This window comes from Argiope bruennichi, chromosome 3, assembly GCF_947563725.1.
Source record: "Argiope bruennichi chromosome 3, qqArgBrue1.1, whole genome shotgun sequence".
In the NCBI taxonomy this organism is placed as follows: Eukaryota; Metazoa; Arthropoda; class Arachnida; order Araneae; family Araneidae; genus Argiope; species Argiope bruennichi.
Genome location: NC_079153.1, coordinates 21,598,699 through 21,626,128, shown reverse-complemented (window position 1 = coordinate 21,626,128; position 27,430 = coordinate 21,598,699). Strand labels below are relative to the sequence as shown.

Below are 27,430 nucleotides of genomic sequence, written 5' to 3'. Positions count from 1 at the left end.
TCCTACCCCTTCCTACATTTAACCATTAAAACGAAATTTTTACTGAAAAAAATGTTTGGTGTTGTAATTATTATAGGTTTATTATGGTTTAATAACTAACAAGTCTCTTTTACCATATATCTGAAAAATAGGAAAGTTAATTTAGTCATGAGAATCGTTTTATATGTTATGATTTGTCCGGAATCTGAAGGAAATTTTCTTGGGTTAATTTGGATATATGATTTTGTATATATCCAAACGTCAAATGTTGTATAATGATTTAACATATTAAGTTCAAATGGTGGGTAAAAGCATTTTTCAGCCTTGTAAACATCGGATACTTGAGTTCAGAATGTATCATGCCAGATTGAAGATAAATGTATCAAATGCATTTTAAGCTAGTATTTGTGTGTTTGTGATTTGCATATAAGTTCATGAGTGAAAGTGTCATTAAAACTAATTTTCTCCCCCGTCTAAATAGAAAATAATTGATGGAAGGTGAAATTTTGCTTTTATACTGGATTAGATTATAATGTCAATTTTTGATAGTTTTGTTGATAAAATAGCTCGTCATTCCAATTCAAAACTTCCCAAAATTATGAAAAGCCTGTTTATTTATCTGTTTTAAGTACATTAGTTAAGAATAAAAGTAGACACAAAGATTTCTTTTCTTTCAGAAGTTGAGTTTTCCTGTAATGAAGTTCCCAAGAGCGCTGGGGTCGTCCGACGTATAGTACTCGATAGCTAATTCACAGAAATACGCAAAGTCCAATGGTTTTGTGTCATTCTGAAAAGAGAAATTTTCATGTAAGGAAAAAAAAAAATTCAATAGAACTGAAAAATTATAGTAAATAATATAATATCTAATAATATTAATTCTTCAGACAGATATGGTACAAATGCGTGCTTTAATAATGAGTATATGCATTTCTGGCATTATGTAGTTACATGTTTAATGAATGGTCGACTACAATGCAAAATGGTACTCTTGAAGGAATATGAGAAATAAAAGTAAATGGAGAAATGTAGTTTAATAATAATATAGATGTAATTAGAAAACATATAGAGACAATAGAACATTTTCAAAATTGGTCCAAGAGCTGTAATAAACACCTAAAGCTTTATAATTTTTCGGAGTTTTGATGTAAATTTTATGTGAAGATCACATATCAAATTTTATTTTCCCAGCTTGCTTTTTTTCTTTCAGTTTATGCTCTTTAGTTACATTTATTTCATATTTTAAAATAATCCGAAGGTTACTGTGGGACAAACCTTGCAACTCAGGCTGTGGACAAATGACGATAAAGATGTCTGAAGCAATAATGCTCTTTTCAGATTCCGTTGTCACTTCAGCGGGAAAATCGTTAACTCTGATGTATTTAACCTGCATCGGTCTTTCCTATATGGCAGTTCTTTGATGGTATCGGGTTTCGAACTTGGAATCGCAGGTCCCATTCACATGTAGAAGAATAGATTGAATGATAGACCTTCAACTATTTTACGAATTTGATTGATCGACAATAGTCACCCTTTTATGAATTTAATTCAATCTTTGATACGCACTAATAATTTTTTAGAATAAAACTAAATGCAAATGCCCATCGATTAGCTGAGTTTTTGAGTTATTACGCTTACATACAAACCTCAATGACAGATTTCATCGAAAAAGAAACAAATCTATAAATTTAATTCAAAAGCCGCATACCTTCCTCTTCCTTTTCCTTTGATTTTTCAAGTTATCCTTTTCTTAAACAGATAAATGAAATTCTAAACAGGTAGAATACAAAGAGGGAAAAAACAAAAAACTTCGAAGACAGCCCCCCCCCCGGATGTCTGTAGTGTGGAGATTTATCAAAATTCTTCGTATGCGAGAGAGTAAATTAGAAGATTATTGGAAACAATTCGTTATGCAAAAATGTTTCGCTGTTCATGAAATTTTCGGAAGACCTTATGAGACACAGTATTATGAAAAAAAATAATATGGAAACTAACCAGAGTCATCATGGTGAAGCATTGCCTGGACTGTCGTTCGGGTATCCCAAAATTCTCTAAGATATAGGCAAACTCCTCCACATCGATTGCTCCATCGCCTGAAAAAAATATACCAAATTAAAGATAAAGCACTGGGATTTTGAGAAACTATTTCATCTTATGAGTTGAGTTTTTTAATTAGCTTTCATGTTTACATTTATTTCTTCTGAATGGAATTCACCAGTCAGTTATCTTTTTAATAGGCCTCTTACATACTTCACAATGGATTCACTTCACTTCATGTGTGAAAATCCCATGTCAAATGTTAATATATATATATCACGAAGCATCTAATCGTAAGTTCCACATTTTATTTTCTCTTCCAAATGCAATAAACATTACAAAATGTTTGCGCTTTTGTAATGTTTTTACATTTTTTGCTATATTTGAAAAAGGTATTTTAATAAGCCTATTTAGTAGAGTTAAATGTGATATTTATTGAAGAAAAACCAACTCTGAAGTTTACAAATTATTTAAAGAGCCAGTTATTATTATTATATTTACAGTAATATTGAGGATTAAATGGATTGGATAATTAATGAGACTGGATGACAAATTGAGCCATTAAAAAGATCTTTTTGACTAAACTATAAGGTACCCTATAAAGAGAGAGATTCATAACTTAGGTGGATTGATTGTTCAAAAAAGACTTGACAGCTATTAATGTGATAAATTGGAAACCTTAGTCAAGAACAGGACGGCATGGAATGGAATTCTGTGAAAGGCAAAGCCCATCCGGGGCTGTATGGCTAGTAAAGAAGAAGAATGTTTATACTTTTCACATTGAATCGTAAAGATTTAACGTGCATTACTTGAATAATTCTTTTGCTTATTTAAATAAGGGGAAATAAATAATTCTTGAACTAATTAATATCTGTGCCATCGCCTTGTTTGTGATACTAATAGCTAAACCCGCTCCAAATAACCCATATCGCAAGAATACTGAAATACCAGAGTATACAGTATCTGCCCAAGCTAGAGCAAGGATAAGGGTTAAGGAATTAAAAAAATATATTCACCTGTTCTATCGTAAATGTTAAACCTGCACCACAAGTAGGTGGTCAGCCATTCAGGCAGTGCGCTGCTTCCGCCTCTTAAGGTCTTGTCCAGTTGTTCCCACATCTTGACCTGCAACAGTAACAATCATAATAACTAGCCAGGAAAAAAAAAATTCTACCTGAAACTGCAATGGACAGAAAAAATTCCGATTAATCATGAATGAATATGAATTTATAGCGAACTTCGCTAGGATATGAAATTGACAACCGCGCGTCTTGTAATATAATGTTTTCCAAGTAGAGGTACCAACTATGTCAGGCATACCGAAAGAATTAACTTTTGCAATAGGACATGGAATCGGAAATGTAAAGAGCCACTATACGAAGTGGCCGCTGTACAGGGATCTTTATCCGCGTATTAAGTAAACACCATCTGAAATGTACTGCACGGATTGAACGGAATACTAATCTACAAAAGCACAATTTAGCTGCATGAGTAGCAACGTAATTAGTGTGTATAGCTTCAGTTGGCAAGATCTTTAAATATATGTTTTAAAGTATTCCAAAAATTGGTTGTTGATTCTCTTGCCATTATTGTATCCGACCCATATCGTACGATTTAACACGCTATTATTCGTACAGTTTGTTTGTTGTGCTATAGTAAATTTAACTCAATTCTATCTGATGTGTTTTTTTCCCCCTTACTTCAGGGACAAAGCGCTCCCTCTTCCCTTTACGTCTTTTTTCGTATTGGAATTTTTTTTTCCCCCCTAATGGAATTCTTTTTTCTCTCTCTCTTTAGGAGGTATGGGGCCTAATTGAAAACAGTTCTGTGAAACCCCGATATATTTAATAGTTTTTATAGTCAATATATGACGAATTAATAGACACTATGAAATTCTAATAAATGAAGTATTAATAGATATTGTTATAATTTTTAATAATTTTAACTCAGTTACCTAATCGATAAAATTTAAAAATTTCAAACTGTGAGAAATTTTGTAATTTTATTATCATATATATTGTACAACAATTAAATTCTCGAATGCATTCAGGGTCTGAAAACGTTATTTATTTAAGATCATTCAGGCCACAAAGTATGGATTATTTAACAAAAAAAAGGAGCAATTTAAATTTTTTAAAAGAGTTTAAATTCAGTTTAAAAAGAATTCATAAATAATACAATTATTAACATAATTATTAAATTGTTAATATGTTAAGAGTTTAATACTTCAGTTGAACTTAATTGTTAATCAGTTTCAAAAAATCATTGATAAATGGAAAGTTTTATAGAAAAATGGGCGATGGAAGAAATTAATCCTTATTAGATTAAATGTATATACACTTTTAATCAATTAAACATACATATACTTCTCAGAGTTTTAAAGAAATTTCTCAATATTAAGTTAATATCAATTCCTCTACTGTATAATAAATAATATTTTCCTGGTTTTTATGTCAAATTAAAAGGATTTTTCATAAAAAAAAGTAATTTTCGAAATATTTAATATGTTGAAATGAAATGAATATTATTAAATAATTATTCTTATGTCTTTAAGTTTCTTATATGTGGTTATTTTTATGAATACTATTTATTTGCAAAAAATTAAAAAATCATATTTCCTTTTTTTTTTTTGTTAAAGAAAGCAGTTTAAAAAGAATTCATAAATATTTTCTTAGATTTAAAAATATAAAAAGAATATACAAAATAAGCCGATGCTGTAAATATCAAAATTAAAACTGTCATTTCATTTTTTTTTTTTTTTACTATAACTATTTACTTTTCTGTTATAGCAATAGACTTTTTTTTAAAAAAACAAATTCTAATTCTGCAAAGGAAGAAAATGGCGATTTTTCTTTAAATTACTTTAAATTAAAAGGAATAAAGATTAATGTAAACTGAGGATAGTTATTTCCTTAATTAAAAACTCTGTTACATTTGTATGTTTCTATATGTCAGAAACTGGCTGTTTTGAAAAGCTCATTAAAAGAAATTGCCAATGTATTACAAACATCTAAAACTATAGTTGTATAGTGAATTTCTTATTTACGAACAGGAAAATGAAAATATACAGATCTCAGTATAAAACAGCCACATTTTGGTAGGTGAATGTAAACACATCCCTTTTTTTCACTTGTAAAAGCCGCAAGTCTTATTAATATCGTAATACTTTTTAGGATGAGTTGAAGTTTATGTTTATATATTTTATTACAGCAATAAAAAGCTTTTGATTTCTAAGATAATCTGCTAATACAATAGCTATATATTAAAAAAGTAATACAACATATGTTTACTATCGAATTAAAGAATATGGAGAAAATCCAATAAATAATATTTGAAGTTAAATCATTATTTGATTATACTTTGAATAAGATCTGATATAGTGCAGGCCCCAACTGGTCCAATAAGTTAAAAAGAAAGAAAAAAAAAATCGTTGATTGACAAAAGTGACATATTTTTGTAAACCTAACCTACCTTTACGGCGCACATATTATGAGGCACCCAGTAAAATAGTTTTTCTTCCACCTGGAAGCACCCACCTACCGGGATGAGAAACTTCGGACTTAGAGGTTGTTTCCCTTTTTTCCTAGTTGGTGTAATATTGTTGTGGGATCAAGTTATTTCCATTTCAATGATGGAGCGTTCCCTGCTCAAGACTTTATACTTTAGCTAATGATGGCTATTATTTCTCAGCCTTAGTTTCCTACCTAAGTGCATTCAGTTACCCAGGATACTTTGGTATAGCGGAGGTAATTCCAACATGATATAGTATGTATGTGTGTGTGTGTGTGTGTGTGTGTGTGTGTGTGTGTGTGTGTGTGTGTGTGTGTGTGTGTGTGTGTGTGTGTGTGTGTGTGTGTGTGTGTGTGTGTGTGTGTGTGTGTGTGTGTGTGTGTGTATTGGCTGGCTACTGAGCTTTTATATTTTAATGAATGAACATCTTAAAAGCAAACTAACATTATATTAAATCTCATTCCGAACTAAATTTTCCAAGACGCGCCCTCCACTTGTGAGTCCAAAATTTGGCACAGTTTATCATTTTAAAGTCTATAACTCCCATTTAATTTCTATTACATAATCTGTTGCGTGTTTTAGTCATTGTATTCATATCCCCACAAGTCAACAAGCTGACAGACGGCAAACTTTTGAAGAATTTGGTACAAAAATTTTTATGCATCTACAGTATTGATAGTACAGTGAAATGCCAAATTTCGTCCATTTAGTTCGGTTTTTGAATTTGGTATGTGATTAGAATTCTGAAAATAAAAATCTCGGCGTTCGTGGCTCCATAGCCTTGCCAAAGGTCCACAAGTTTTGCAAATGACGAAGGGGATAACGCCATCATTGGGGAGTATGCTAGAAAGTTTCATTGAGACAATACCCAATTATAGAAATTAAGCTTTTTTGCACTGCTATATTTCATGATTGAAGTGAAGTTCAAATCGTTTTCATTGTTTCTTCTAATATTTTGGCCTGACATTTCACCATTGTTGATGATAAAAATATGAAGACTCGACTTATTTTTCCATATTGAGTAGGTTTCTCTCTAAGATCTGCTTTTAATAAAATTTTTGAAATTTTGTTGTACTACCAACTAAGGTTTAATTTCAAATCAAGTAATGATGAAATTATTTTAACTGTATCCATATTTAAACACCGTTGTTCTTATTTGTAATAATACAAGATGCTTAAGATATAAACAAAAAAATAAATAAATAAATGAGTTGCACAATGAACGGAACAGCGTAAGGCTTCTAAAATGTACGTTAAATGTCTATCAAAATTTGGAGTTTAAAGATATTCTGCCGTGGAAGGCATTAAAATATTGCTACACACAATTATTTAATTTAAATTCTTAGCAACCATCGATCCCGTGAACCAACTGCTCGTGAAAGGCGGCTTGCATAAGATAATATAAAAATACCACAAACCCATTCGTCAGCCGTGACGGCATCATCTTTATCTTCGTCTGCTTCTGTCTGAAGGGAATTCCAGATGGATCGGAAAAGATCTTGAGTCATTTCGTACTTCTCAGAATCCGGCGCCCAACCGTTCAGCTTGCACACATACTGGAACAGAGGAAAAAAATTAATCTCTGTTTCTGTCACTAATAATAATAAAGATGACTGTGTGTGTGTGTGTGTGTGTGTGTGTGTGTGTGTGTGTGTGTGTGTGTGTGTGTGTGTGTGTGTGTGTGTGTGTGTGTGTGTGTGTGTGTGTGTGTGTGTGTGTGTGTGTGTGTTGGCGATATACATGCCAGACCGTTTGATCTACAGCTATCAAATTTGACGCATATAATCTTCAGAGAACAAAAATGTGCATCAGAAAGGAAATTTTTGAAATTTTAGTAAATATTCTAATTAGTTAAAAATTAAACTGAATTTTGAGTTTTTACCGCTATAATTACGGAAAATATTGCCACTCGCACAGAAAAAGGAAGGTAGGTTTTACAAAGGAGTTTTTTTCTTTCTTTCGAATTTCAAAGTTATTCTTTAATGATATCAATTTAATTCTATTGCATATTTTTCCTGATTTTCCGGTATTATTTAAAAAAAATATTTTCTTCCCTAATTGCCGACAATAAATTATATTATTAGTCTGAAATTCAATCTGTTTTCATCACTTCATCAAATCATTAAACTTAGCGAGATTTTCTTTCATTGTTGAAAGAATTTTTTTTTCATTTCATTTTTTATTTGCTTATCATCTAAGGAAGAAGGAATTCAATTAAAAATTTTATTGCTTAATATCGGTGTAGTTTACAAGAATAAAAAGTGATTTTGCAATACTGCAAAAGTAAGACGAACTAGACAAATGCGTTTTTAATTACGCTTATGATGGGACTGGTTTCCATCAAGAAACTTCTCATGCATAATGATCAGAATTAAAATAAGACTATTAAAATAACATGGTTTTAATATCTGCGAGTTTGACAAAATGATGGATATGAAATTACGTTTAAGTAACAACAGAAATTAAAAATTACCAATGCTCCGGCGTAGCAGCTGGTTATTTAGTTAATAATAAAAATGAATATGTTTGTCTGTGTACCGGCATTTTACTAGCTTATTAGCTTAGAGCTACTAAATTCAGCACATGCGTGCTTTGGAAGGTGCGAATGTGCTCCACGGATTAACTTTTGAAAAAAATTATTTAATTAAAAATTAATCGAAATTTTAGCGTGACAGTAGAAAAATAATTTAATTTTTACATTATTTACTATCTTAAAATACAAAAAAAAAAAAAAAAAAAAAAAAAAAAATCTTGCTAATGCGAAATGTTTTTACTGTGTAATATTTTCGATTTTTAATTGATTTTCAAAAACTAATACAAATATATGTTGCCAGAAAATATTTTATTATTGAAGTGAAACTCAAATCGTTTCCGTTTTACTAATACTATTTCTAAAACTACTAAATTTAGTTAGTTCTCCTAATTTTACTAAAATTAGGGGATAAACCCTAATTTTAATGATCAAGATAAGAAGATTTGAATTGTTTGATGTTGAGGAGACGTCAGTATAAAGAATGATCTTAATAATATTTTTGGAATTTCATTGTAGGTATAATTAACACTTAGTTTTAGAATCAAGCAACCGCAGAAATTTTTTAAAGAATATCGGTTTTATTGTAGCTCTTCCCTATGTCATAAATTGGGTGTATAAAAAAATGAACAGAAAATTAGAGAAATGCAAAGCACAATGAAAATAACGATGTAAAGCTTCCGAATTATATATCTCAAGATATATATCTTTTATTTCAAAGATTAAAATTATTTTACTTAGGTATTAAGATCAAATTACACAAAATATTGAATTAAAATTCTGATCAACATTAATCCAGACAAACCAACTAATCGTCAAAGGCGGCTAGTTCCCAAAAAATTTTTCGTATCTATATGATAATATCATAATATTCTAATATTTATGTCTGTTATGTAATAACATCAATATTCCTTCAGTTCATCTCGGATTATTCATTAACACATTTTTTAGAAAACACATTTAAATTATTCATTATTCACTCGGATTATTCATTAGAAAAACACATTTTTGGAAAATGTCCGTCTGTCTCTAAAAAAGATAACTCAAAGGAGCTTTGAGCTAGACGAATGAAATTTGGTATACGATCTTTACACCAAATTTGTCGATTTCTATCAAATTTTGAGCAAAATCCGTTGTACGTCCAACTGAAACTAAGTTGATATAACTATTACAAACGAAGAAAATAAAATTCGATGCACAGATTTAGCACCTATAGTATAGGCACCTAAGAAATATTGAGGTAAATCCTACAAAGGGATGTCGTCTATTGATTCGTACTTTCAGAAACATGCTGTTGTTGTTTCTAATAGCACTTATCATAGAGAAGCCCACTGATTTTAGAAGTCAGTGATTTTAAGGAAAGAATGCGTCTCTTGTTTTTTTCAGTAGCGCCATCTAGGGCCAAGAGTACGGTTTAGATACACACATGTCACAACTCTTTTTACGTGGCGGACTTCATTCATGCATTTCCTTCACTCATCCACAGATCGTAATTTAGACCTGAATAAGAGAACGATCACCCCCGGTTAGGGATTGCAATACCGGTATACCGGGATACCGAATACCGGTATTTTGAGCCATTTGTACAATTTTGTAATACCGGTATTCACAAGTTTAAATACGGGTTTTTCGGTATTTACTAGAAATTTTTAAAATTGTCTCCACTATATGTTCAGATAGCGCGAACATAGCAAAATAGTATATGTTTTTGTTTTTATGTCTCCCTAACGGGCAAAATTAATTAGCTAATTAATGGCTTAATTCTAAATTAGCGAAACATGGATTATCCCTGAAAGAAAATATTGTATCCTTAACGACTGATAAAGCAACAATTATGAAAAAAGTTGGGAAGTTGATTGGTGCAAATCAGCAGTTGTGCTATGCACATGGAATTCAATTAGGAGTAATAGATGTATTATATCAAAAAGATAAAGAACAGAAGAATCCAAATACTGTGGATATAGAAATTTCGGATTCCAACTTTCAAAAAAAAAAATAAGAGTGAGAGTGATATTGACAATGAAGATAATGACAATGTAATTGTTGAAGAAGATATTGCTAATGAGGATGAAATATTAACCTATCAAGAATTGCTTCCTATAATTTATAAAGTTCAAAAAATTGTTAAGATATTTAAACGTTCCCCTATAAAAAGGATATATTACTAAAATATATACTAACTGAAAATAAAACAGAATATATGTAAATATTAGATTCTAAAACACGTTGGAACAGTTTACTCCTAATGATGAAACGATTTTTGAAACTGAGAAATCCAATCCAAAAAGCAATAATCGACTTAAACCTGTAATTTAATTTTTCAGATAGTGAATTCGACTTAATATCCAGAACTATATCAGCTCTACTTCCAATAAAACTGACTATTGAGGCATTACGTCGAAGAGATTCTAATTTATTAACAGCTGATACAACAATAAATTTCATGTTGCAGTCACTGAAAGAACAGCACACATCACTATCTGAAGAATTATATATTACATTGAAAAATCGCACAGGAGAAAGGCATTCCGAGATAGAAAATGTCTTATGGTATTTACATAATTATAATGATTTTAAAAATGAAAATGAAAAAGAAGAAAAGAAAGTAACGGATTCAAATCTAATTAAGTTTAGAATAAATTTTCATAAAATTTTTAACCCACAAACCTATCCACATTCAGAAGAATTCGGTTCAATTATCGAAGATTATGATGTCACTACTGTCGATAGTGAAAAGGAATTGTCTCTTGAAACAAAAATTAGAATGAGCGATAAATAAAAAAATTTCAATGAACCAAAATACAATACAGAAATCAGCTATATCCAAAACCATCCGACGAGAAATCGATTCATTTGAAAATGAGGGATTTAGAGGTAAATACTTGGAAAAAGTATATCGCGCATTGCTAACAGTACCACCAACTAGCGAATATGCCGAAACAGCGTTTTCGACAACTGGTAATTTTTACACAAAATTACTTTTCAGGCTTAATGACAGCAAAATTGATGCATTATGTTTTTTAAGATCGCATTTCAAAAATTTGTAATAGTACCACAGACTTAATAGTGATATTTATACTTTTTGTGATTTAAATAAATAAGATGTTTCTTTACTTTTTTGTGATTTTATACTGTTATAATTTATAAGTTACAAATTAATTTTTGTGATATTTGCACTCTCTAACAAAAGTGAGAAATAAAACAATGGAACACCTGTGTTTTCTTTCTTTTTTAAAAATTTCTAATACCGGTATTAAAACCGGTATCCCGGTATTAGGATTTAAAAAATACCGAATACCGGTATTGAAATTTTGGTCCGGTTTTGCAATCCGTACCCCCGGTTCAGTACCCCCAGTGGTATTACTCTCGACATGGAGGACTTTGTGACCACAACATATTTATACGTGCGCCAGCCGCGACACACACGGGCAGTCTTTGGCCGGCGGGATTCGAACTCGCAATCCAAGGGACACGAATCCAACGCCCTACCAACCAGGCTATCCCAGCCGAAACAAGGATCCGTGATAACTATATAACTAACTTAAGGTGACCATTTTTTTTAACCTGAGACCAGGACAACATGAATTTTGACCAGTCACGCCCAAATTTTATAAATTTTTATCAAAAATTCACCCAACGGCCAACCTGTATAACTAAGTAAATTAAAAAAACTTTTAGATATCAAAAAATGTTGCGTTCATTTAAACACAAGAAATGTGAAAACTAAAATATGATTTTACAATATAAAAATAAAACATAATAAACATAAAATAACATGATAAGCCATACCTAATATAATAACATAATAAAACATAAGGAGTTATTTAATTTTGTTTGTTTTTTTATATTTTTCTGAGGAATGAATTGCTTTTAACAAATTTTTGTTTTCCTGTATATTTTCATAGAATTCTATACAGGTTGCATTTAAATTATTTTTGACAATCAACAAGGATTGCGACACCTGACGATATCACATGGAATAATCAGGGTTGCCAGTTCTAATTTTATTATTTTTATTTTATTACTTCTTTTGTTTTAATGTTTTCCAATCTAAAACCAGTACTTTTCGTGTACTGGTTTTGTTTAATGACTAACCAGGACTTATGCCCTGAAAACCAGTACTGTACTGGTAAAATCAGTACGGATGGTCACCTTAAACTAACTGTATTACGATAAAACGTAATGACTTGAATGTATCAAATTTGGTATGGTAAATTTGGTTTTATGACTATAAATGGTTCCTTGTCAAAGTTTTGTTTCAGTTAATTAATTCTAAAACACAAATTTGATTTTTGAATACTATTAAGGTATGCCAGGGATTAATCGCCAAAAAACTTGACAAGAATAACACCAGAGATTCAATAAAAATGATAAATTCATGGCAAAAGCTAATATTTCGAAATTATATTACGCCAATGAATGCAATAGCGTTCTCAGGGATAACAACTTTATAAGAGAGAATGCGAGAAAGGTTTGGGAAAACCACTCCTACTCTTTTTTTTTTTAATTTGATCCTAATTATAGTTAATATTAATGGCATAAAATAAAATATATTTGCTATCATCACATAGCGCGCGTGCATAAACGCACACGTAATATATATATATATAAGTAACCAATCTATAGTAAGAAATAGTTTGAAAACGAAACAAAACAGTTTCGAAATCGCAACTAAAAATTATTACCTATTCAAACTAAAACCAAAAAGGAACTTCATAGTATTTAGAGAGCGCAACTGCAGCTACTTCTAAAACACAGATGAATTGAGATAAAAGTATTAAAATCAAGTTAATAGGAAAATGAAAATAACCAAATAAAATTTGAACCAAAAAAAAATATAAAAAAGAATCCGACCTGAAGACTTTTTCAAGGGTCACCCTCAGGCAGGGATTCAAAGAAAGGGATTTTTTCTGTGAGGAAATGCAGACATTAGTCTAATAATGATTCCTCATGACCCGAAAATCCCCTGAAATTAGGCCCAAGAGATATACCATTTTAATAGAAAGGAAAATACAAAACAACAAAGTAGAAGAAAATAAACACTACAAAGTAAAAATACAATAACAAAAATAACAATAAAAACAAAAAATAGCACTGAAGGAAAAAACGGAAAGGCCAGAAATACCATCAGCAGTCAAGGAATTTTTAAGCTATCGATTGTGATTCCCGCTTTTTTAAAAACACTAACGGTAAAATGCTAACGGTAAATTAGGTAAAAAATTGTAGGCTCCCAGCGCCATCTATTGAGTGATCTAATATTCAAGGAAAGTTCTATTTTTATTTAAACCAAAGGATTAATCACCATACCTTGTTTAATTAAAAAATTGACATTACAGTAATTTCTTGGAAATTCATTTTTAATTAAATTTTTAATGAGGTTGTTTGATGCTTCAATATAGGAATTTTTATTATTGCAAACCCTTTTGATCCTGTTAACTTGTGAGAAAATTAGATTTTTGAAAATTTTAGAGTTTAGATTGGAATGGTAGTTACATAGTTTTGTTATTTTAAAGTTGAATTCATCCCTTTTATCGTATATTCCCACTATAATTTTATCATTAGCAATTTCGATTTTTAAATCCAGAAAGGTAGCCTCAAGTTGATTTTTATCTGTATATATATATATATATATATATATTGAAAAAAAATTTGAAATTAGAGACAGACCGTGCTGATCTAAAACTAATACGAGTGAAATGCTAATCTTCTTAATTTTAAAGTAGCATAAAATGAGTCTTGCTCAGTAATACACCCCGAAGCAATGGAGTGAAAATATTAAAATTTCGACTGATTTGCAACTAAAGATCTCATTATAATTTTGAAAAATTCTTTCTTAATAAGCATTTTCTTGCTAATCCTTTTAATGAGCACTCTTTTACTTATCTTGTTAAAATCACCGTAGGTTATTTTAATTGGATAATATTTGCAGGCCCAAAGAGGATAATATTTAGTTACTTTTCACTGAATAATCACTTTACAGTCTAGTCGCTAATACAATTTAAAGGAATCGATTTGCAAATTGTGTTATAGAAATGCATTTGTCATCAAACAATTTTAATATTCTTAGAAATTAAAAAATGCAGTCTATATGCATTTCGTACATAAAATTTACAACATTAAAACATGACATACGATTATATGTTGAAATAGGAAGAAAAAAAAATCTGTAATAAGTTGTATTTCAAGTACTTAAAAATTAAGATTATAATAAATTCATGTTATAATTTATTGGTAAGGACTAACTTAAATCCATAATCTAACAAAATTTAAAAAAAACAAAACATATCTGTTTTTAAAAAAGAAAAGGTTTTTGCTTCAGAAAAACATCGATTGTGCAAAATTCGATCACCTGTGCCTCCATTTCCCTGTAAAACCATTTTTCTAAAAAATCTAATACAAAGAAGTAGATTTTTTAAAATTTTAATTGCCTTTTCTTTTATTTTTCTCTATTAATAAAGAAGAATCTGTGTTGTGTTATGGTGCTTTCTGGGTATATATATATATATATATATATATATATATATATATATATATATATATATATATATATATATATATATATATATATATATATTTATAGATACAATATTATCACTCTATAATGCGCATTCTTGCCACATTAATCTCATCGCCGAAAAGAATTATTTAATGGATCCTGAAAAATGGATGCTATTTGAATGATCCCCTATCACGGCATACTTGGCAATCATTTCACAACGAAATACGAGAAATTACATACAAGAATGAAGGTTCTGGAAAATCCAAGAATTCTTTTCCTATCTCTATTAGGTACCTAGATCTGATGATTCTTCTAGACAATTTTATGTGGCTCCAAGTCTTGTTGGAAAACCTATTCACTAGAGAAGCTGAAGCAATTCAGTCGATATTCTCTTTAGTGGAGTTTGCAAAGCGAGTTAGAAGCTGTGGATTCTGAGCGCTATAATTGTTTTCTATTTAGTAACTTCCTGTCAGCCCACAAGTGCTGTTCTTTGTCTACATCTTGGCTTATGCGCTTCTTACCCATGTCTTCTGGAATATTCGTTGAATAAAGTGTTGTTTTTCATTACCTGGTGTGATGGATTTCTTTCACTATACAGCAATCGAACATACATACACATACGCATAAACACAAGCACATATAAATGTGTGTTTACACGTAATTTGTAAATAAGTAAGAAATGTAAAAATCAACGCGATTGGTCTCCCCAAACTTTCTCGCAAACTCTCTAACAAACTTGTTATGCCAGAGAAAACCTTGCATGACAATGGTGTACAACAGCTACGAAATATTAAACTTTGGTGTAAATTCAACAGTTTTACTGAATTTATCGTGCGATCCTTGGCGAATTATTTGGCGATTAATCCCTGGTATGCAGTTAATAATATCTGGAAATCGAATTATTGTTTTTCCCAACCAACTGATTTTCCCAACCAATTTGATACAAAGCTACATTTGCAGACACAAATCTCTTTCCAAATTTGATATATTTGACCCATGGCGTTTTTGAAACGTCGCGTTTACTGGGAGTACAGACCGACAGACGGTCAACCCCTGTCAGTTTGGCTCAAAATTTGAGAAGTGTCTATTTTATCGATGTTAAATCAATGTACCGAATTTTATCTATCTAATTTTCTTCGTTTTGTGATTATTGTATTGACTTATATTTGAACAGCCGGACAGACAGACGTTTGATATGGTGTTTCTCGGCTCCCAGATGGGTACAGGGTGGTGAATCAGTTACTTTCTACCGATGACAGATATAACTTCCTACGGGAAGGGTTGTGCCGTGGTCGGTGATGGTCCTTTTGTACTCAACCTTAGTTACCGCCTATGCTGTCGTATTGTTCAGCCATTCAAATTTATCCATGTCCAGCTTTCGGACATGTCAGAGTAACTGTTTATGGTTTAAGGTTGAAACATTTAACCAATCAGAATGTTCTGATATTGCTTTAATTATATTATTATAATTCTACTTTCATTAAACGTTTGTAGAGATACATTGTTCTTCAAAGTTGACTGGCATGACTAAATCATTCTTATTAATATTAGCCGTCTTCAGCAGGCGTATTATGACTAAATTGGGCAGTAACTATTGAAAATTTATTTACACCCCTCGAGGTCCAAGGTTTTCCGCCCGAGGGCGCAGTGTCCCCCTCTGGGTTTTGTTTATATTGGACAGTCTTGTTGTGTACGTGGTGATGTCATGTTGTACTGTTTTGTATTTCCTGTAAATATGATAGCTGTGTGTGAATAAAATGTGAAAAATCCATTAGTTGCCTTCAGTTCCTTGCTGATAGTAAGATCTTTTTGAATCATTCTATTGCTAATTGAATTGAATTATGAAATTGAACTGAAGTCTGAACTCTAACGACGAACTTTGATGAAAAGTATCTTATCAAAACAAAAGAAAATGCAGTCTCAAATTATGATTGAAAAATGATGATCGATTATTCTGTTTGATTATCTATGTTTGCAAAGTGGCAACGTTAATTCAGGTGCAAATGGGAGGAAGTCGTCCTCTCTAAATTTGAGGGGACTGAATTTCGTCTTTTTTTTTAGGTTAGGGTCTCTCTAAATTTTATTTTGCAATATTAATATTTCATAATAATATGCATTATATTCTATGTTATATTTTTATTCTATAATATTATATATATTATATTCTATGTTATATTATTATTCTATAATATTATATATAATATTTCTATTCTATAATACAAATTATAATTTTGATAATAGAGGAAACAAACGAATCTTAATTACGTAATTGAGTCGGGAGGCTTTTGTAAAAAATAAAAAAAATGTCAAAATCGATGCATTAGGTGTTTTATTTAGTATTTCTGACTGCCAGACTGTTTCAAAAGTTTTTTTTTAATTTCTAAGAAGTTTTTTTACGACCAGAAACTGTGCAATGAAGTAATATTTTTGAATTATCTATCAGAAATGGATGGTGCACTATACATTTGTTTTCAAATCGTTTAACCTTCAAATCACCGTTTGTGACACTAATTTTCTGATTAATAGCTACTCTCGAAATTAGTATAGTATTTGTGAACTGGAGGAATTCTTTCTTTCGTTTCCAATCGTTTTATATTTTGCTATGCTTTTGTAATATCGCTTCCTTGCATAGCTGGTGTTGTAGTGAGGAAAAGAGTTTTACAGACAGCTCTAAAATGTCTTTTTTTTTTTTTTAAAGCATTTTTAAGGAGTATTAAAGTTTGTTATCTTACAAAATTATGGCACTTAAGAAATCCTTTTTCTAAAATATCATTTAAATCAATTATAAATTGTTTCACTCTCAAGTTTCTGTTTCATTAATGATTCGCTGCTAAAACATTAAGCAAATAATTTACTTTGACTTGTCTTTTTAACACGTACCGTCGCATTGAATCCGGATTCATAATAAAAAAGATTTCCATTGGACAGTAAACAGATTATGACTACACTTATTGTATGTAGATAAAGAAAAATTATAGCATAACAAATAGCAGCGCAATAAATTAAGGATCATCGTAACGTATCTCCGTGCTCTCTAAGAAACGGGTATTATAACGAATTGGTTTTACTAATTAGAGACCAACGATTTACTTCTTAAAATGAAAAGTTGTGGATTCAAAAACATCAACAAGGGACTCTCTATAAATGACAAAGTCCATTGTGGTGTTAATGAGGTAAAGGAAGATCATTTAACAGTTCCGAAACACTAGCATTCAATCCGGGGAAATATCATCTACTGTTTAGCTAACATGAGTTAACATTACTCCTCATATATTACTTTCACCTGTTAAGATCTAAAAGAATAACCGTTTTCAATAAAGCCAGAAAGTGTTAACACAATTAGGACTCTGTAGAAAGGTAATTATAAACTTATGACCATCCTTACTGGATTTTTTTATATATTTGAAATTTCAAATAAAACTAAAGTATTTTGCATAATTCAATGCATGAATGCACGTTGAAACTCCATGAGAAAAGCTAGTTTTCCATTTAACCTTGATATAAAAAAATTTCAGCACTTACTTCCTGAACCATGAAAAAGTCCGACTCCGTTATCACCCCATCTTTGTTCAAATCTAGAAATCAAGAAAAATAAATAAAATGATGAACTGAAGGAATTGTTTTTGCATTCGTTGAATAAAAATACAAATGACTTAACAATAATGAGTAGAATATATTTTAAAATCGTTTGCTTTGCTATATTTACATATAATTTTAATTGACTGTGCATTAACTGTATTTACTTTAAATAATAATAAACATAATTCTTTATTGACAGTAAATTGTTATGAAGAAGACTTCATTACTTTTCTAGCAATTATCATCTGCTACCCGACGAAGGGAAGCAACAATTCATATAGTCCAATTCAATTATCATGAAAGACAGCCATGATAACTGAAAAGAAAATTCATGACCATTCCATCTAATTGAAAAGAAAATTCATAACAGCAATTTTATTGCTTTTATTGTTGAAATGGCCATCAAGAACATGGCTCTACGTTTGCTTCCGGTTATCGAACCACCTAAGGTTAAGGAGGCCGGAAAGAGTAAGTTGGAACATCTATTTTTTCGCATTTAAATAAACGGTTATTGATTTGTGAAAAACAGTTTAAGTAAAAAAGATATATGGAATGAATTTTCGAATATTAAGATAACTTAATTAATGCAGGATAAACTTTCAAAAAAATCTAAATTTGATCAAATATTTTATTTTTCTATTCAAGTAAAATTTTTGGAATTCGATCTAAGTACTACAATATAGACGGAAAGACTTGGTAAAAATTTCTGATTGGTATTTCGTTATTTATTTCTAATTCAATCTTTCCAAAAAAATACAGCAATCGAGATATGCTTGCAGATATTTTTTGTAAGCAAATTTATTCATCTTTTTAGCAAATTTTGAACCAGATCTGCCTAGTGGTTGACCGTCTGTCTATTCGTATTTTTGTATGCATGTTGATACAGTAATTCATAAGCGCTATTATTTAATCAATTATTGTAGTTCCATGTCAAACTTTGGTCTCAATCGGTCGGTAAAAAGGCATCCAAAAATGTAAATAGATAGATAAAAAGGCTTTATTCAATAAAAAGGCTAAATTCGCACAAAAGATCTATATTTCGTAACTATCGTTCATCAATACCACGCATGGTATTCGTGGCTTTACCCAAGGTTCACAATTTTATGCCGAAGAAGGAGGATATGACCTTTATTGAAGGGCATGCGAGAAAGTTTTGAGGAGACCAGCTCATCTTGTTATGTTTTGTTGTTATGGAGTTGACTTGCACTCGGTCAGCAAGACAGGCAAACTTTTTCTGAATAGATTTTGTTCAAAATTTAACAAAAATCTAAAACATTTGTGTTACGATCGCATATCAAATTCCATCCATCTTGCTCAAGGCTTTTTTTTATTTATCCTGTTCTTAAAACAGACAGACGTACATAATTCCAAAAATGCATTTTTCGGATTCAATCTTTAATGAAGAGATTCGTCAAAATATCGAAATTGAATTTTTTGACAGTTATAATTCTTTCTCTTTGTGTACTCTCTACGTATACGAGAAAATAAAAAAAAATGATATTAACAATGAATTATAATTGTGTTGAAAAAGTCGTTTGACATTATTGACATAATTTAATCGTCATTGTTTTAATTTTCCATTTAAACTAATCATATAGTGAATTATATCATAATACCAATTTCCCCATTTCTGAGAGTTTTGCATTAACTTAAGTGTATTGAAGAGTGCCAAAAATAACATTAAGATTTTTTTTAAATCTAAAATCAAATCAATAAAATACAATAAAAATTTTAGATTGAAGTTGAATGCGACAAAGCAAAGCAATAATTTTGAAAAATTCTGTGTTAATCTATACTTATAATAAAGCTCAATGTGTGTGTGTGTGTGTGTGTGTGTGTTGGCGCTCTACAGGCCAGACCATTCAACCTACAGCTATCAAGTTTGGCACATTTATACTTTGGCGGCCGGGAATGTGCACCTCAGAGGGATTTTTTCGAATTTTTAATTATAATTTTAATTAATTAAAAATTAAGAGAAATTTTGGCTTTTTTCCGCTATAAATTCCGAAAGTATTACAAAACAAAATTAGTTTTTACATCATATTGAAGTTCAAATAATAATCTTTTCAATGATACTAATGTTTTAACAAACAAATTAAATTTCTATTTTTAATGAATTTTTGAAAAATAATTTAATCATATTTTTCAACAATTTATTTCGTACAAAATAAAAATAAAATTTTAGCTGCACGAGCACGTTAATGGGAAAAAATTAACTTTATTAATGCTTTGCAATCATATTAACAAAAGCTCAAATTAAAAAATAAGTTAACTATCATTCGAAATTATACATATAAAAATGCAACTTTCAGCACGTGTCTGTATGAAATTATATAAATACGAAATATGATGTTTTTGAAAAATAAATGCAAGGAAACGTTTTCCATAATGTTTTACAATACCTATATTACTAATTCAATTAAACAGTTTTATTTAAGGCAAATATTGTTTATTATGCTAATATGTACAAGCTATCGACTCTAATCAGAGCAGAACAGCTAATTTTTCAGCCTTTAGTAATAAACATATATCTGCTAAAAAATGGTCTAAATGAAATAAATAACTATATTTTATATAATGTGAATCAATAATTGCTGAAGAATTACGGCTTTTAAATTTTTACATACTTTATCTGCCTTGTGAATCATATTTAATCAAACATTCTTAAGAAATATTTTAAATAAAAAAAACTTTCACTCCAATCAACTAAATCAATCACTAAAGCTGGCCGATTTATGAAAATTTCAATATTCTATAAAAGCGGGTGATTTCAGAACACTTCATCGACAGTCTCAAAGAAGCCAATCATCTCCCAGAGTTTCTCAACAGTGATTGGCCTTATATCATGAAAATATTTATTGTTCTAATATTTTAATATTCAAAACTTAATAAATCGATCAGATTTGAAAGCAGATGATAGAAACATTTAGTTAAAAGTTGGAGTGGCAAAAATAATTTGCCGAATTTGATTTGAAATTTTTTATTTTTTTTAAATATATATATAATCCGAAAAAAATAAAATATTGTTATTTACAGCGTTTATATCCTTTTAAAATTAAAGTAAAAAATGGAGTTTTACGAAAAATCCATGAAATTTTTGTTGAATAATTCTTTGAGATATTAAAAATTATGAAAATTATTCTGCAGTGGACATAAGACTTCAATGCCGAACGACTCTGCTTTTAGTTCTCGCATTTTTTTGAAGACATGCTTGGATTCACTAAAATACGACTTTATAATAATTTCAGTTTCATCATTTCCACTTTATTTTAAAAATGAATTTTAGGGGCATTACAGAAAATTAGAGAGAGACCGTTATATAATGAACAGAACGGCATAAAGTCATACATAATAGTATAAGTGAATAATATGACTCTCAAAATAGGAAGTTTAAAAATATCTTGCTGAAATACCTATTATGAGAAAAAAGTTACATTAAATATTCATTGAGCATTTGAGTGATCATTAATACTGACGAACCGACTGACTGCCAAAGGCGACTAGTAATTATAATAAATGTAAAAGAATCTATTATGAATTGTAGGATAGCTTACCATAGAAGGTATTGAATTCGTAAAGAAGTTTATTTTTTCGAAAGTCTGAAAGAGGTGCGTTATTTTCTTTAATCTTACTGATGTCTTGGCCCATTGTAGATTCGTATGGACATCTGAAAAGAAACAAATTAGCATGGAATGTAAATTCACAGATGAAGAATTCTTTACGATGAGGTAAGTGAAATGATGTCAAACAGCTGTTTTAATATCCCGCCTATAAATAGCCGAGTGGCAATGAGACTGTTTTTGCGTTTTTTCATTTATCTAATGAATTTTATTTTTAATTGTTTTATAAAATCTTCTATTGTCCCGATTCTCAAATTTTCACAAGTAACCTTTATTTCTCTCATACTTTTTTTATTATTATTAGATTTATTTAGAACATTTATTATTATTAGATTCCTATAAGAAGACTATCTATTATAATGGTTCTCATGACAAGATTTTGGGAAAAATTATATATATATATATATATATATATATAAGCTTTGCTCATGTTATCTTGTAATATGATAACTAGAGTGATTTGTTTGGATTTTAACTGGCTTGTTGTTAATAAATGTAAAAATCTCGGACGAGTTCGTAAATGGTCCATGTAGCTCAAAGAGGGCGGAAATTTTCATTTCGCTATAATTTCCTTAATATTGAAGATAGAAAAATAAATCTAATTAGCCAAATCAGCACTTCATTAAGACGAACAATGAATATTTTGTATTTAAAGTTTTCCGGCAACTGCAATATCTTAGAAGTTAGGGGCTGAAAAATGATTTTCAAACCTTAATTTTGACTGTTTTTAACATCAACAATTTATGTTGCCAGATAGTAACTTGGGTGTAAAAGAATCTACCTTTGCCTTCCGGCTTGCCGAGAGGAATTTTTCTTAGGATTTTGCTTAGAAGTATTTATACAATTTTGTTATGGATTAGTACGTCTAAGTCCCAGACTAGTGAAAGATAAGGGATGATAGGATGCTGAACTAATTTATGAAGGACTACGCTGTTTGAAAGGGTAAGAACAGAATTTCTTCTTATCAATATAAATAACTAATGAACTTGAAACCGAAAAATTTTAGAACTTTAACTGATTTCAATGAGCTTATCTCTACTGTCATGTTTAACGTCCAGAAACTTGACTTCTTTGTCCCAAATAAAATCATCACCAAAGAAAATTCAATTCCATAATGGAATTGTTGATATAAGAAAAGGACAGGCGTGGGACTTGTAGATGTTGATTGTAATCAGACAGAATTTGCATTGTGCTTCAATTGTTGTGAGGATTAGTGGCTCGGCGAGGGTAACAGGTGCACATTGCATAATACAATTTGTCTCCTCCGATCGTCATCTGTGGTTTAATAAATATTGAAAGAGCTTAGGATGGCATTATTTTTTCGCTTCTTCGTGATATTTTTTCTTCAAAAAAATAATGCAAATGCTCTAATATTTTGTACAAATAGAGCCCCATACTGCTGGCGCTCGGGCCATCTATACCCATTCTAGCCCTCCCCCCCCCCGGTTGCTACAGCACTGGTGAAACTATTTTGAAGAGTGCTAATGGCTAACTTTGCTACGCTTGTTTAAGCCGGAATTCCATTATATCTATAAAAAAAGCAATTTAATACAAGTTCACTTTGGGGGAAATCAAAAGTGGAGATGTTTTAATAGAAGGGGCTTAAGATGCTTCTCCGTGAGGTTTTAGTTCTAAAGATTTCAACTACAAAGAGCGCTTGATCCATTTTGACATGAAAATTAATTAAAAAGTTAATGATAATATCAATGATGTGATGAAAAAAGTTATTGACAACGAGCAATGTATACTTTGACAAAATGCCTAGAAGGAAATTGATCGTAGATCGAAAATACAAAAACAGAATTTAATGTGTATGAAAAATTACACATTATTCAATTAAAATTTTGAACAAAATCCCTTAAGGGGAAATCTGGCTGTTTGGCTGTCCAAATATAAATTAATGCAATAACTATCAAACAAAGAGAGCAAGATGGATAAAATTTGGCGCACGGATTTAACATCCGAAGGGTAGATTATCTATCAAATTTGAAACCAAACCAATCAAACGGTTGACCACCTATCGATATATACTTACAAAAAAGCTTGTTAAGAAAACAATCCAAAAACACAATGACTTAAATGTATGCAATTTAGTAACAACTGCAGTTCTATGCCATCGGTCAGGGAAAAGGTGTCCAAAATATATATTCATTGTGTATAAATCGCCTCCTAGCGATTAATCTTCGAAGATTATATGCTAATTGTTCATTAATGGTGATGATTAATACATTCCTTATTACTATTATTTATGAATGTGTTAATGATGTATTAAAAAATCTCATTTATTAAAAAGTATATGAAAACGTCAGGAGGCCACTTTTGATGTTTAGACATAGTAACCTCCATTCCACTAAACCGAACTTTTTTTTCAAACGCGTTATTGAAAGAAAAAAAAAAACTTGAAATTTAGTCAATTATCAACAACAATCAGCGTTTTGAACGTAAAATTATGTGCATTTTTTTAAAGTCTTAATAGCTAATTAACCTGTTTTCTAATGGCATATTGATTTTGAACGCGTGGAAAGGCGTATAATTCTAAGGTATTGTTCCATAAGACTGAACAAACATCTCTTAAAAACGGCTGACGCAGAACTTTTCAGTTAAGCAATTACAAAAGAAAAATTCCTCTCGGCAAGCTAGAAGGTAAAAATAGGTTCTTTTATATTTTAGTTACTATCTGGCAGCATACATTGTTGGTGTTAGAAACAGTCAAAATTAGGGCGTGAAAATCTATTTGTCATCCCCTAACTTTTTAAAATATTGCTGTTATCGACAAACTTCAAATACAAAAGTTGTTCGTCTTAATGAGGCTCTAATTTGGATATCTGAATTTATTTTTATATTTTTAATATTAAGAAAGTTATAATGAAATGAAAATTTCAACCCTTCCACCACTTCCACCCCTTTTGAGCTAGATGGGCCATTTACAAACTCGTCCAGGATTTTTACATTTCTAATTTCTAACAACATATTCCTAGCCAGTTAAAACCCAAAAAGATTACTCTAGTTACCCTGTTCATAAGATAACATGGGTAAAGTGTTATATTCATACATATATATATAATTTAAACAGAGGGTGTATTTGGGTTCTTGGTTCCATGATCGGTGAAGAACTCAAGAAGTTTTCTTATGCCCATTGTAATACTTAGTCTTCCTATAGGAATCTATCTAAAACTGAAAACCTGTAAACCAGCTCTCATACAATTTGTGTATATTTTAGGTTTCATAAAGTTCAGTTTGAAAATTTGATTTTGAAAAGCTGTAATTCAAATCTAACAGCCCTAAATTTAAAAATGGTAATACTTAAAAGAAAATTCGACTAGGAAAAATTTAAAAAAAAATTATCGATTGAAGCTACCATAAATAGTTTAAATGGAATAGAGTAACTACATAAAAAGAAGAAGACAATTTTTCAAACAGAAGTAAAGTTTAGGAATTTGACTATTAATATTTGTATTTCAATCGGTTTTTACTAGTGCATATCATTTTAATTTCCTAGGAGTAAGAAAAATTTATACAGGATGTAAAAAAGAGAAAAGAATTCCAAAAGAAAAAGAAAACAGAGGATGCTTTTTATTTATTTGGAGAAATATAGTTTTCGGACATTCTAGAATTATTTTTAGAATAAAACAGAAAAAAATTCCAAAAAAAAAAGACATTGGATGCGTTTTTTTAAATTTGTATTTTTATTTTGGGAAATACAGTTTCCAGGCATTCTAGAATTATTTATAGAATAAGATGTTAATTAATTCTGTAAACGAATGTTCTTTTTATAACATTTGGAAAGTCCAGAAAATTCATTTTTTATAGAGAGAAAAATCAACTTTTTAAAATAAAAATTGCATACATCTTTTATCATTGTTCAATAGACCTCTTACAATGAATTCATTTTTATTCTAGGACGAATCATCAGAGGATCTTGATATTTTGTCTAATGGATTCAATAGCATCTCATATATGAAAGTTTTACAGACAACACATATTCTAAGCATGATTAAAATATTTAAATACATGATTTTAATCGATAATGCATGATTAAAATTATTTAAATCTAATTTCATTAGTAATCTTACAGGACAGTATCGATTATACGTTACATTTCAAAAGTAATCCAAAATTATGTCAGCAAATCATATGTATTATTACGAGGAAAATTGTAGAATCAAGGAATTTGAAGAATTGTAATGTTTAAATAGCCTATTCAAATTTTGTTTTGCTTTGTTTATTTAAGTCATATATTTTAAAGGAATTTGCAATTAACATATAAAAACAAGCAATTTATTTGATTTAGTTTGCTTATAAAATATTAATATTAATATATTATTAATAAGCTATTCACTTTAATAAAATACTCTGTATAAATCGTATAAAAAGATTTGTGCATTCAGAATTACATATTTGTTTTAATAAAACCTACATATTTGCTTGTTTTTGACAAATTAAATTCTACCATCCAATAATAATAATATAAAGTTCTATTCACAAAATTTGTTTGATTTTCAAAGAAAGAAGATTTTTAAAAATTTGAATTTTTTATTAAGGACATAAATTTAATAAAAAGAACTATTAAACTGTGATGGAAGTATATTTCTGCGGAAGAGAAAAGAGCAAAAATTATTTATTTTTTAAATTATGATAATAAAGTAATCAATTAATGTAATAATTAGACTTGCATTATTTTGAAACTAGAAAGTTAAATTTATTTAAGGCAAGAGAAAATAAATGCCCCATTGAAACCTCCTCCCATTGAAACACCAACAGATTATTATCACAGTTTAAACTAACGAAATTATGTCCATTACTCATATTAATATGATAATGTTCTAGTGTTGGCAAACTACCTACAAATTGGGTCACGAGTAACGACACATATTTGGTGGGGAAAAATCGTTTATAACGTTTTATAGAGCAGACCACTGGACCTAAAGTTGATAAATTTGGCCTGTAGTTGCTTCTTAAATAAAAAAAATTGATTTTTCAAAATTTTATTTAGATTTTATATTAAAAATTTATCTAATATTTAATGTTTTTTCCTTAAAAAACTTTAGTGTAAATTATTACCCAAAAGTCATTTATAGTTCTTTTAAAATTCAATGACTCAGATTTCTATGAGTGAAACTTTCTTTTCTAATTTCAATAAATATTCAAAAAAGTTTTTAATAAATAAATAACAATGCTATAATTGAGAATAAATAAAACAATAATAGACGATTCAAACTTAAAATAATATCATTCTACGACTAGAAGATCGCATCTCCAATAAATGTTTTATAATATTTATCATTTCACATTATAAAATTTCTAAATTCATATTGGAAACTTAGAAAATTTTTATTTCTAAAAGAGAACTTCTGTCTTTAGAATTTCTGAAACCGCACTTACCTCTCGGATAATATTAAGAACTCATATTCAAGAGCAGTTTTTCCAAACTGACAATGGTAAGCACAGTTCCCCTGCGTTTACTGTCCAATATTTCGCAAGGTCCGAACCAGAGCCATTAATGACAGCTTAAAAATCGTAAATAAACAAACAAAAAAGGAACCTATATTTGTATGGCACTGTCACAAAAGACACGTGGGAGTGACGTCAGCGGAACGGCGAGAGAAAGAAAGCAGGTGTTTTCTGCAAGCGGAATAAATAATCGTGCATTTGTTTTATCTGATTGGATTGTGAATTAAA

At 29.8% G+C, this 27,430-nt stretch overlaps 1 protein-coding gene across 1 annotated transcript; it reads right to left on the bottom strand.

Annotated features, from left to right (window-relative positions):
- Positions 1 to 576: 576 nt before the first annotated feature.
- Positions 577 to 27,430, bottom strand: LOC129963656 (sarcoplasmic calcium-binding proteins II, V, VI, and VII-like). Its single transcript, XM_056078151.1, has 7 exons — positions 27,134 to 27,430; positions 21,686 to 21,798; positions 18,075 to 18,127; positions 6,942 to 7,079; positions 3,030 to 3,138; positions 1,972 to 2,069; positions 577 to 766 (listed from the first exon to the last, which is right to left on the bottom strand). The coding sequence occupies exons 2-7, from the start codon at positions 21,777 to 21,779 to the stop codon at positions 653 to 655; spliced, it is 606 nt and encodes a 201-aa protein (XP_055934126.1). The 5' UTR covers positions 21,780 to 21,798; positions 27,134 to 27,430; the 3' UTR covers positions 577 to 652.